The sequence below is a fragment of the Sus scrofa genome, chromosome 4 (assembly GCF_054392235.1).
Source record: "Sus scrofa isolate SSC_HxYL_T2T_F1_AM1 chromosome 4, Sscrofa_HxYL_maternal_Yorkshire_Landrace_v2.0, whole genome shotgun sequence".
Classification (NCBI taxonomy): Eukaryota; Metazoa; Chordata; class Mammalia; order Artiodactyla; family Suidae; genus Sus; species Sus scrofa.
The window spans coordinates 87,334,818-87,348,607 of NC_139386.1; the positions used below are offsets into that span (position 1 = coordinate 87,334,818).

Here is a 13,790-nt window from a genome sequence, read left to right on the forward strand (position 1 = left end):
TCACAAATTCTTTGAACAAATATTTATTGAGCATCATGAGCTTTTTGGCCATTAAAAATACTGGGCCACTAAAATACTCAATGAAAAAAAGAGTGGCACAGATTATCACTGTCTTTTCAGAGTTTTATAGCATAAAAACAGGAACATAAGACTAGAGTATTTCTGCTACCCTATAGTCATAAAGTTGATGATGTGTAGGAGGAATAAATAAGTATTAAAATTTCTGAAATAATTACAGAAGGGAATGGTTGATTCAGCATGCTAGTATGGCCAAACAACATTAGAATTCTAAAATCTAGCATTACTAGGTTTATATGAGACTAGAAACAGTGGTTAACTTTCAAAGCAAAAAAAAAAAAAAAAAAAAAAAAAAAGAAGTAGTCATATGCATGGATATCATTTCAGCATATAGGGAATTTCAAGAGAAGTATCAATGCAGGCTCTAAATACACTAGATTATTAGATAGTAGCTCATTTGCCATAAAAGTAATAAATATTTGCTCTTATCTAAAATTACAAATAAAATAATGAATTTTTTTATATTCATCTCTCTAGCAAGTGCTGCCACCAGTTTGTCCTTCTAGCCATGTGATGATAAATTTTACCATATGCAAGAAAGGGAGGGAAAAGCTGCAAGCGCATCAGCTCTCTTTGGAAGGGGAAAAGGGAAGCCTCTTATTACACAGCAGCAATGCTAAAACCAACTCTACCAGCTGCTTAAGGACACTTGACATTAATAACCTGAAGCCTGAGGGTCCTGTGAAGAGCCCTCATGAGAAGACTGATGAGAAGTGGAAGGCTGTTTCTGGGTACGCGCAGCGAGCTCCTGCTGCCTCTGCTGCTCAGCCTTCTTAAGCCTCAGTTGTTGCAGGCGCTTACGGAGCAAAGCTATCTCAGGCCCTCTTAGAAATTCTAACACAGATAGGAAAAGAAATGTGAACAGATAGTAACAACATAGAAAATAGTAAGAATCTGATTACACATTAAAGAGAGATGGGTATATAAATAAAACACACATCACACAGAGGAGTACTAAACACAAAGCTACTCATAAAAAATTACTGGTCATTAAATTACAATAAATGATACACACACACCCAAATTCTTGTTTACCTATGATGAGTTAGACATATAGAGTTCTCTAAGAATATTTAAGTAACAGAATGAAAACAAAATCTTTCATAAGCAAAACACTTATAAGTGAACATTCCTAATTTCATTTCTTTTTATAATACTAAGAAAAACTAAAAAATATCAGGTATCCCACCTAATTTATACATAAAAAACTCCTTTACTAATTTCAATCAAATAATTAAAATTATGAAAAAGTTATGCATTTGGAAACAATTCTTGGAATTTATTAAGAAAGCCCTTTAAAAAGTAAAAGTTATATATTTTTCAGCTAAAATGTTTCTTCTTATGTTAGAATTATCATTTACTTCTTTTAAGCTGAAAAATATTTACATAATCTTTAATATTTTCTTAAACTTTATCTGAAGCAGTGGTCATAGATACAACATAACATGAAATTTTGCAGAGATTACCGACTGCCTGCTATGTAGGAGGCATTGTTTTAGCCTTTGGGGAGAAAAAAGTTCCTACTCGTTTGGAGTTTATGTTCTGAGAGGAAAACAGACATCAGTGAACATATATACATATATGTAATATCCATGTATGTATGTGTAGTGTCAAGGGGGATAACTGCTTTGAAGTAAACTGGGCAAAGTAAGGTAGGGGGGACGGAGGTAATGGGGATGTGGTGGTTGTTGTATGTATGGTCAATATGGAAGGCTTCTCATAAGATGATTTCTGAACAAAGACCTCAAAGATATGAAGGAGTAAACCACACAGAATATCTAGAGGGAGAGTGTTTCAAGGGGAGGAAGGAGCAAGTACAAATGTTCAGAGGGGCAAGTGTATCTGGATGTGGGAGATGTATTACCAGTAATGGAAGAAGAATTTGCTGATAGTTCAGATGTAGAATGATCCCAAAGTTTTTGGTGTAAATAACAGTAAAATAGGGTTGCCATTTATTGCAACAGGGAAGAATGGAGAAGGAACAAGTAGCAGTAGAGGGAAGACAACTTACAGATATCCAACTGGAGAAACTGAGTAGGGACTGACTTTAACAGTCTAAAATTCATCAATAAATCTGGATGCCACTGATGATGTTACTTTCAGCCACTTTGAGAATAAGTCTTAGAACTGAACTCTGGTACATTTCTGTGATTAAGAGAAGGAAGAACAGGAAGAGTAAGGAGAAGCCAGTGAGGAGGCTGGAAAACTGAGTGAGCCGAGTTCTGTAGGCTCAGTGATGAAAGTGTGTCAAGAAGGATAAAGTAAGCAGTTATGTCCAATGCTGCTGATAAAATGAAAAAGATACTGAGAACTAATCACACACAAGACCTTGACAAGAGCCATTTCAGTGAAATCACAGGAGCCAAAACCTTACAAGAGAAAGGGGAGGCAATTAAGTAGAGGACGAAGCATATATCCTTTTTTTTTTTTTTTTTTTTTTTTTTTGGTTTTTTTAGGGCCACACCCACAGCATATGCAGGTTTCCAGGCAAGGGGTCCAAACAGAGCTGTAAGTGCCAGCCTACACCACAGCCACAGCAATGCGGGATCTGAGCCACATCTGTGACTCACACCATGGTTCACAGCAATGCAGATCTTTTAACCCACTAAGTGAGGCCAGGGATGGAACTCGTGTCCTCATGGATACTAGTTGGGTTTGTTGCTGCTGAGCCACAATGGGAACTCCAAAGTACATACACTTTCCCTAGGAGTGTTGCTGCTAACGGAGAACAGAGAAATAGGATGAATGTTGGTGGGAGAATAAAGAGCCAAGGGAGGTTTGTTTCAGTGTGGGGGATAATAGACACGTGTGTATGGTGAGGGACAATGTTTAATTAGGAGAAGAAAGAAAGACGATGAAATGGGCAAATGCAGCAACTATGTCCTTGAGTACATCAAGGGAGATGAGCTGCAGTAGAAAAGGGGAGGAATTGGGTTTAGGCAAATGCATAACCAAAAGGGAGGCAGAATATAAGGGCAGAAGATTCAATAGCTGTAGATTTGACAGAGGGAGCACATGAAATTTCTCTCAGTGACACTGACAGCAAATTATACAACCTTTAAATAATTTTCAGCCTTTTTTACATAGATTATAAAAGTGAAAATTTTGGTTTACTGTTTCAGAACCAATCATGCCAGAGACACTAATCTCTTGTTATCATGCCCTATATTTATAAAGAATTTTATTCAATTGGCAATTAAGATTTAACAATGCAAGTATCATCACAGTCCTTCATTGCTAGTTCCTCCTAGAAAATTCTCCAGTACCAAGTAGGATAGTATTCATTAATAAATAAATTGTGATGCTCAATAGTATAGTGCCTTCTTTTTACGTCTATACATATACCATAGTCATTGTCAGCATAATAGTAAGACTTTTAGCAATATAAAATAAAGCACTGTTATACAGCCATCAAGTATTTGTCAATTTATACTTCAAAAGAAATTACCATACAGAGAGAGATTATAGGTATGTCAAGTTTTGTTAAAAATACTGAAAAAACATCACAAAAAAATTCACTCTACTTCACTGTTGTTTCAAATGCTCTCTCTTTCACTGCCAAATGTTTTATGGGGATATGAGTCTCCACCCTAGACCCATTAGGTGACTGGCAAATCAAAAGCAGGCTTTAAGTACAAGTAGTGATTCTCTGTAACTTGGAAAATTAATATTTAGTTATGATAATGTCATGAACCATTAATTTAATGCTTCTAGTGTTTTTCAAAGATGAATTTTTGGTTGTATGTAGCCCCCCGATTCCAGTTTATTAAAAAATGAGGCTAGGGAAAGAAATCATCACACAGCTAACTAGGAAAGGCAAATACTGAATTAAAAATTCCCAGGAGATACACCAGACTAAACAAATAATTCTGCTGGCAGTATGAAATATTCCAGGCACATAAGATACATACACATTACATCCTTTTAAAAAATGTATAAACAAAAATATACTGTATATGAATAAATGCTTGGAGAAATAGTTTTTTGATAACATTAGCCAAAATTAAAAGTGAATACAATGAATACTTTTGGGCTGAATTTTAAAAACAGTAACAAAAAATTATCAACAATGAGTCAGGAGCTGCTAACAGGAAATTTGTACTTTCATCTCCTGAAACTACTAACCCTATTCTTGTTTTCTTCTTAAAGACTCCAGGCTAGTCTCCACAATGGCAATTCCTACTGATATAAAAGAACAATAATCTACAGTTGATCTAACAAAGATCCATTTGGTTCTAACTTTAAGTCCTATCTTTCTTCCAATACATAGGATCTTTTGTCCTGGACTCTGGATTATTTTTATATCTAATTTGTTAGCACTCTACCTGCTTGCTATCAACTGTCCTCTACTCCTAACTTGCTCCTTTGTCCAGGTGATTCTTACGTATTTTTTTTCTTCTAGAACTGGTAACTCTTTTACTGACTTCCAAGTTCTTTGATCTCTTCTTTAGTTTCCCCAGAGTGGTCATTAGCCTAATATTTCCACTTATTTCTAAGCTATAAATTGCCTATACTTTATCTGACTAGACTCTGATCCTATTTAAGGAAACTCTAAACTAAATATCTGGGCTTTGAAAGGTTTGCTTTTCTATGATATACAACAGAGTTCTTACTTTCCCAGGAATTTTTCTACAGAGCTCAATTTAGCTATAAAGATTCTGATAGACCTAAATAAATGTGTAAATCTAAGCAGACACAATAATTTGTACATAAGCAGAAATACATGCATAAGCTATATTATATACTATCATAAAAAAACTCAATGCTCATGGTCTGAGTGGTCCATTAACTGGACCACAGGGATCCTTTAGGTGACTCACTTCTCAAGGCAAGTTCTCCCTATACAATGAATTTTGCAGGTACTGATACTCCCATTCAATCAAAAGACACTACCTCTCTAATCAAATTCTTTTATGTAGAATAAAATAAGACCAAAGCAGGTAATTAAGCTATAACATGATGGAATGACTGCTACATTTAACCCTCTCTTATTATAAGAAGCTCCTTACCATGGGGAAAAAATTACAAAAAACATAGGAAATGAAGATACTTTCAGGCTTAGTTTCAGAAACAACTAAATGTAATGTCTAATAGGCATTAGTGAGAAAAAAAAATATTTTATAGTTATTATGAAATACTTGTTATAAATAGAATTTAGTTTCAAATGGACTATGTGAATCAAAATTCAAGAAAATGAAGGGTGAGGTAAAAATTAAAAAAAAAAGAATCAACTGACTTCAGAATCTACTTGAGTATATTCATTTTCCTAATTCAGCTATAAAACCCAAAGCCAACTCTGTAGCCCCTTTAGACCCACTATTCTTCACATATGCATTTTATAATATTTGCCTCCCTGTAGCTCCACTTTTTTCCTACCTATATTTGTCTGTCCTGGTTTCATCATTTATAAAAATTATTTTAAGTATTTTTGTAAATTATCATAAAATATTTCTGGAATGATGTAAGGAAAAATATCTACTCAGTCTTGTGTGGTCTGGACAGCCAAAGGCACATAATAGATCCAAAGCCAATAAATGACTGGATATCCATTCACAGCATCTCCCCTAGACAGCATCAAATCTGGGGAGACTACTGGAAATATCCAGAACAAATGAAATGTAACTGAAACTGTAAAAACTATTATATAGCTTATACTAGCCTAAACATAACAATCTTAACAGTACGTTTGAAGAGTGACTATTGCTGGGAGGAAAAAGAGGCTTACATAGAACAGGATAGAAAATGTCTATGTCTTTATGAGAGCAAATTCTAAAAAGAGAAAATAAGTCATCAACAAATCAATAAAAGTAAAATACTTACAAATTCTAACACGTGCTTTTCAGGAAATACAGGGCTATATAAAAGAGAATAAAATTTTAAGGCAGGTAGGAAAGGAAGACGAATATATATCTAGGGTCGTTATAAGACTTCCCTTGGGTGACACATGCACTGAGAACCATGAAAAGGAAAAAAGCCAGGGGAAGAGCTCCTCTGGTACACAGATTAATAAGTACAAATGCTCAGACTCAGAAAGAATGAGATAGGAGAAAACTTGCCACATTGAAGGAACTGAAGGAAAACCAGCACAGCTGGAGTATAATGATGATTAGGAACTGAGAAAGTCGTATGAAATGAGGCTAAAGAGGCAAGCAAGGGCCTGGCCATGTTAGGTTCTTCTAGGTCCACAGTAAGGAGTTTGAGCTTTTTCCTTTTGTATTTATATTTCTAACTGCAAAGTTATATAGTTTGATTTGACATTTTAAAATACTCATCCTGGCTACTGTATGGAGAATAAATTATAAGGGAACAAGAGTAAATGAAAGGAGATCAAAAGGTGTACCACAATGATGTGAGATGGAAAGAAGTAGAACATACTTTAGATACAGAACCAACAGGATTGCTGAAGGATTGGGTGTGGAAATCAAGGAATCAATAACTCATTGGCTGTTAAAACAAGCAAATGGGAAGTAATTAAAATTTACTAAGGAATGAAATGACCAAGATGAAACATATCAGTGAAATGGGAAGGGTAGGAGGATAAATTGTTTCAATTTGGACACATTAAACATAAGACGCCTGAAGACAAAGAAAAAGAAATGTCAAATAAACAGTTGAACAAAGGAATCTTTAACCCAAGTAGAAGATCAGACTATCAATATACATTTGGGAGTCAACTTAGAGGAGCCATTAAATGCTTATGGGAATTGATGCAATTAACCAGAGATAGAATGCTTGTAGGGAAGAGAACACAGACTAAGGGGTCCTATCTACTAAAATACTGAGAAGTAATGATAGAACAAGAAACTTAAAAAATGGTTACTGAAAACCAGCCAGAGTTGGTAATAAGAGTAAAAGGGCAAAAGTGGCGTCACAGATGCCAAAAAAGGAAAGTGTTTCAGGAAAGAAGTGACAGACTGTGTTAAAAACAACTGCGTTAAAAAAATCTAGTAACACATATGAGCAATATCACACAGTATTTGTCTTCCTCTGTCTGACATTTTCCTCACTTTTAATAGTGGTTGCCTTTGAGGAGAAAGAACCCCAGTGGGTGGAGAGGGGATTTAATTTACCTTTTGTACTTTTCCATAGTTTGAATTTTATAACCTTAAACAAATATGACTTTTAAAAATTTCCAACACAGTTAAAAAAAAAAAAAAATCTAGTAACAAAGAAGAATACTTTTTTTTTTTTAGGGCCGCACCCGTGGCATATGGAGATTCCCAGGCTAGGGCTAATTGGAGCCACAGCTGCCAGCCTACACCACAACCACAGAAATGCCAGATCCGAGCCACATCTGCAACCTACACCACAGCTCATGGCAACACTGGATCATTTACCCACTGAGCAAGGCCAGGGATCAAACCTGCAACCTCATGGTTCCTAGTCGGATTCCTTTCTGCTGCGCCACAAGAGGAACTCCACAAAGAATACTCTAAATTAGGTAAAACGGAAGTCACTGATGACGTTGACAAAAAGTTTCAGTGAAAAAGGAGGGTGAAAGGCAGATTGGAGTTTGCTGATAAATAAGTGGGAGATGAGGGAATTTCCTGGTGGTCCAGTGGTTAAGACTCAGTGCTTTCACCACTGAAGCCCAGGTTCAATTTCTAGTTTGTGAACTGAGGTCCAACATCAAGCTTCTGCATGCCATGAAAAATGGTAAGAAAATGGAGACAATATATGTAAAAGACAGAAGATAATAACAGAGCATGTTTGAAGCAGAAAGGAAAAACTCAGCAGAAAGGTGAGCAATGCAGGAAAAGGAGCAAAGTCCTAGAGAAGTTGGAAAGAAATGGGAACTGCACTGGCTAGCCTTTTTTAGGAGCAGACACACTTCTTCCCCAAATGTGACTGCTTCTGTCACAGACAATGTGAGTACAGTTGGGAGATTTGAAAGTAGGAAAGTGAATGCTTCCCACCCCCCACTGTGAATGAAAGAAGGTTATCTATCACCTGAGGGGTGGGATGAAAGTAAAGGATGGTGCAAAAAGCTTGAGAGAAATGAAGGTGAGAATGAGACATTTTGACCAGTTGTTGAGCAACAGTGTTCAAGACTGCTCTGATGCAGTGTTGAGTACCCAGTGAAATCTGTGGTCATTTTTCCACTAATATTCGGTGACTCAACTGCAGACTGAGAAAAGGCAAATAATTAGGTTCAATCAGAGATGGAGTTTTGCCAGGCAAGTCTTCACAGCACTGTTATCCCTCTCCTTCATGCCAGCAAAACTGACAGAGGAAATGCAAGGGACATGAACCGAAGATACATTTACATACAGAGATATGCACAGCAAGGCAAGAAGTATCCTTTTTCATTTTCTCTATCTCTATGCAAGGCAATAATAGAAATCATGGCTCTAATAGGACACTCCACCTACATGTAAAATTCCTATTATGCACAAATCCATCTGGACTTAGAAGTGAATAAAAGATTGAGAGAAAAACAAAACATAAAAAACATTAAGTCCTTACTGTTAAAATGCTAAACTCTGGGATTATGAAAGGCCTATTCCTACTGTCAAAACATTGGCAGACATAATCTTTGGATGCTATATTATATGTTCCTTAATAGCAATACTATCTTGGTAACATGGAAATATTCCAATTTTCCATAGTTTAGTCAACCAAAGTTCTTTTTATAACCTACTAGGTAAAAGTATTTCCTTACTTCCTTGGGAAAATGTTTAGGCAAAAGTGCCAAGTAATGTTCAAACAATATTATGTGATCATCACCAAAAAAAAAATGCTTTTTTTCTATTTCAATGATTCAATGACTACTGCATTTAATTCTTATGTCAAATACTTTTTAAAAATTTAGTAACCTGAAATGTAATATTAAAATGTCTTAAGTATCTATAACAAAAAGAAAAAAAGAACCTCCAAACTAAGTAGGTTACTTAGAAATGTGTTGGAGAAACAACTGGAATTAGTTAAGATTCAGTAGAATGTGAACATGAGCTAGGGAATCCTCTTGCTAAGTTTTGATCAACTTATAATTGATCAAAATCTTTAAGATTATTCCCAAGAATGCAATCACTTTAAAAAGTCTTTATTTTTAACAATTTTACATGCTTTGAAAAGCAAACTTTTAACTGAGTCCCAACTTCCCAAACCCTAAAAAAAAATATTTATTTTCTCATAACTCAAAATTCTATGTCAATTAGCGTGTGGAAAACCTAATGTTATGGCTCTTCCTTAGGTTATTATTATAGGTAAATTATACACAAGTATTAACAGTTACATAATTGACTCTGGCTTCTATTCCCGTAGAAACTGAAAATTAATTACCAAAAATGGAATACATACTGATAAAAAAATACTTAAATTAAAATACCTCATGTTTGGTGATTTGGCATCAGATTTCAGAGAAGCAAGAATAAGGTGACAACTTGGCAGTTAAACTGTTAGGAATTTTTTTATAGGCTTTAGCTTAGGCCTGCCAACTGTATCTTTAGTTGCAAATATTTTTATTATATGTTGAATAAAATACTTCCTTGGAAAAAACCAAAGAAAGATATGAATAAACAGCTTATTGGTTATTATAAATAAATAAAAACAGTTAAAATGCCAAGTAAACTACAGACATATCTGCTAAAAATTACTGATGTAAATACTAGTACATTCCACAGCTGGGGTGAAGTTTGAACATGAGGAATTATAATACTGAAAGGAAACTGTGTTTTAACAGAATTTAGGAGTTGATTTTTTTCACTAATATCAAATACCAAAACAATAAGGATTTGTAAAAAAAAAAATTTTTTTCATGTAAATACAGGAGAAACATTCTTGTGGTAAATTGTATATATTGTTGACAAGAGATCACATAAAATGCACCATAAAGAATGTATTAAAAATACTTCATGATTTGAGGAAAAATAATAAAAAAATATAAACACAAGTGGGACTAATAATAATCAGGGCTATATTTTCACTATCACTTTAATACAGACTTACAACCAAATAAGTCTAAGAGAGATATTTTGGACTATAATGGTCTATATAAAACTAACAAGTGCATTAAACTATATCAAAAGACTATCTGCTGGTACTTACATCATTTAAAGAACTGTCTTATGTAAACTGAAGATTCCTGCTATTTGTTAAAATTCATGCAAGTTAGGCACACTTGAATTTTGTTTTTAAGTTACACATTCACATATTACATGTCATTTTGATCATTTATTACAGCAAGAACAAGCTGATGTGATTTAGTATCTTTCAAAATAGCTCATAAAGAAATTTTCATTATTAGAAATCATCAGAAACACAGCTATTTAAAAAAAAACATCCTCACCAGACTGATGATGTGTATGATGTCCAGATGCTTCAACAGATTGCCTTTGTTCACTGTCTGGAGAAGGAGAATGAGGGCTTTCTGTAGAAGATGATGCCAAATGTGCCTGAGCTGATGCTGCAGATGATGTAGAAGGTTGAAGAAACTGTTCAGCTGGAGTATCTACTTCCATTGCAGTTTCACCCACTTCTGAATCAGTACTTGATGGGGCCGTAGGAAGAGTTGAAACATCTGACTGAGTTGTTCCACCTTTGAAAAACACAAGTTAATGCAAATGCCAATACTGAATGCTTGCTAAAACCATCTCCTCTAAAGAGATATGTTCAAGAAATACAAGTGCACTTGAGTGTACACACGCACATGAACACACATACACACACAGAGAAACAGATGATTTCAGGATATCAAGTACACCCACTTCCGGTTTACTAGGTCCATCTGGGTAAAAATCCATCCACGGCAAATTCTTATTAAAATAATTTTTCAAGCAAAATGCTTAGTACTGTAGCTTAACTTAGACAAAACTATACGACAGCTTATGAGATGCCTATACATAGTGCCTGGTCCCTTAAATTTGACGATAATAATTATGATTTAATAGCCAGACAACAGAATAATGGATTTATATTAACATATTTCTACTTCATAACATGAGGTCCTTGGTAAAATATTTAATAAAAAATTTTATTGACAAGTAAAGCTACAAATAGGTCAGAATAAGATTAAGTTTCTGATTCCCATTTCATTAATAGCAATGTTTTAACTGCTAAAATCACGATACAGTCATGATTTTAAAAGGCTTGAATGTTTATTATGTGTTGTGCTAGGCCTTGTGCTATCTGCAAAATTAAGAATACTCAATGACCATCCAAAATTTCCCTAATTTTTCAGCTCCTAAAGTAACAGAAATAAAAGTAAAAATAAACAAATGGGACCTAATCAAATTTAAAAGCTTCTGCACAGCAAAGGAAACAAATAAACAAAATGAAAAGACAACCTATAGACCGGGAGAAAATACTTGCAAATAATGTGACCAACAAGGGCTTAATTTCCAAAACACACAAACAGCTCATATGACTCAATAACAACAACAAAAAAAACCCAATCAAAAAGTGGTCAGAAGACCTATATAGACATTTCTCCAAAGGAGACATACAGATAGCCAACAGGTACACGAAAAGATGCCCATCATTGCTAATTATTAGAAAAATGCAAATTAAAATTACAATGAGGTACCTGAAATTGGTCAGAATGGTCATCATTTAAAAAATCTACAGATTATAAACGCTGGAAGGGGTGAGGAGAAAAGGGAATCCTCTTGTATTGTTAGTGGGAATATAAACTGGTACAGCTATTATGGAAAACAGTATGGAAGTTCCTCAGAAAACTAAAAATAGAGTTGCCATATGATCCAGCAATCCCACTCCTGAGCATATATCCCAGCATAATTTCAACTCAAAAAGATACATGCACCCATATATTCATGGCAGCATTGTTTACAATGGCCAAGACATGGAAACAACCTAAATGTCTATTGACTGATGACTGGATAAAGATGTAGTTTATATATATAACAGAATACTATTCAGCCATAAAAAAGAATGAAATAATGCCATTTGCAGAAACATGGATGCAACAAGAGATTATCATACTCAAGTGAAGTAAACAGAAAGAGAAAGACAAATATTATACGTTACCACTTTTATGTGGAATCTAAAACATGACACAAATGAACTTATCTACGAAAGAGAAACAGATGCACAGATAGAGAAGACACATTTTTGCCAAGGCATAAGGAGGGTGGGGGATGGAAGGATAAAGAGTTCGGGATTAGCAGATGCAAACTGCTATATATAAGATGCTCTTGGGACAGAACATGATAGAAGATAGTATGAGAAAAATAATGTGTATATATATATATATATATATATAAAACTGTGTCACTATGCTGTACAGCAGAAATTGACACACCACTCTAAATCAATTATACTCTAATAAAAAATAAATTTAAAAAATTAAAAAATATATAGGATGCATAAACAACAAGGTCCTACTATGCAGCATAGGAAACTATATAAATATCCTGTGATAAACATAATGGAAAAGAATACATACGTATTAACTATCATAGCAGAAATTAATACAACACTATAAATCAACTAAACTTCATTTGGGGGAGTTCCCTGGTGGACTAGTGGGTTATAGATCTGATGCTGTCACTGCTGTGCCTTGAGTTGCTGCTGTAGCATAGGTTTGATCCCTGGCCCATGAACCTTGCCATGCCATAGGCGCAGCCCCCAGCCCCAAACAACAACAACAAAAATTTCACTGCATTGATTTTGCTGAAAATCTAGATTACTAAAAGAAAAATGAATGAACTAATCAAGTTCATGTCTTAAAAGATGCAACCATCTGAGTTCCCTTTGTGGCTCAGCAGTAACAAACCCAAATAGTATCCATGAGGACACGGGTTCAATCCATGGCCATGTTCAGTGGATTAAAGGACCCAGTGTTGCTGTGAGCTGTGGTGTAGGTCCCAGTAGCAGATGTGGCTTGGATCCCGCGTTGCTATGCTACAGCAAAGGCTGGCCACTACTGCTCCAATTCAACCCCTACCCTGGGAACTTTCATATGCCACCGTGAGAGCGGCCCTAAAAAAAGACCCAAAAAAAGAAGATGCAACTATCACAAAATATGAAAGTTTTTCTTTCAATCATCTTGATTTAAATACTTCTTAGTTTAAATTCAAGCACAAATTTAATAACTCTTAAGTGAATCTACTGTCTAAGAAATTTAAGTTTATATGCAGAACTTAACTGTTTATGGATGACATTCAATACAATTTTTCATTTTGGGATTTAAAACATTTAACAGTTAACTTTCATACTCCTCATTTTTGACAGAGATAGGTAATTTCCCAAAGACCAAAACTGGAAGGTAGTGAACCAAAATATTAAAACAGGTCAGGGAGTTCCCGTAGTGGCGCAGCGGAGACGAATCCGACTAGGAACCATGAAGTTGCAGGTTTGATCCCTGGCCTCACTCAGTGAGTTAACAATCCAGTGTTGCCGTGAGCTGTGGTGTAAGTCATAGACATGCTCAGATCTGGCGTTACTGTAGCTGAGGTGTAGGCCAGCAACTATAGCTCCGATTAGACCCCTAGCCTGGGAACCACCATATGCCGCAGGTGCAGCCCTAAAAAGACAAAAGACAAAAAAAGAAAACAGGTCAGCAAACACCAGAAACAATAATTAACAGCTGTTGTATATAAGTAACCAAAAGGAGAAACTATTCAGTTATGTAACATTTACATATCTATAGAGTTTTATCTACTTCCATTCTTAGAGTACATACAAAAAGAACTTGCAATGGGGAATAGCAGACTCTTACTTTTTTTGAGAAAAGCAAAAAATTAGGGCTAGAT

The 13,790-nt window shown here is 35.1% G+C and overlaps 1 protein-coding gene across 50 annotated transcripts in view; it reads right to left on the minus strand.

The window, feature by feature from the left end:
* The window catches only part of DCAF6 (DDB1 and CUL4 associated factor 6), a 158,388-nt gene that overhangs the window by 68,762 nt on the left and 75,836 nt on the right, over window positions 1–13,790 (minus strand). For 38 of the 50 annotated variants that reach the window (XR_014843918.1, XR_014843916.1, XR_014843917.1 and 35 more), the window contains one exon: window positions 10,367–10,615. Coding sequence is in view for 41 of the 50 variants with exons in the window: in XM_021089470.2 (XP_020945129.1) it covers window positions 10,367–10,615 (249 nt within the window). In the remaining 9 variants the exon portion in view is untranslated. Of the gene's footprint in view, window positions 1–741; window positions 913–10,366; window positions 10,616–13,790 lie in introns of all 50 variants that reach the window. The other 12 variants (XM_021089458.2, XM_021089455.2, XM_021089456.2 and 9 more) reach the window with 1 other exon arrangement.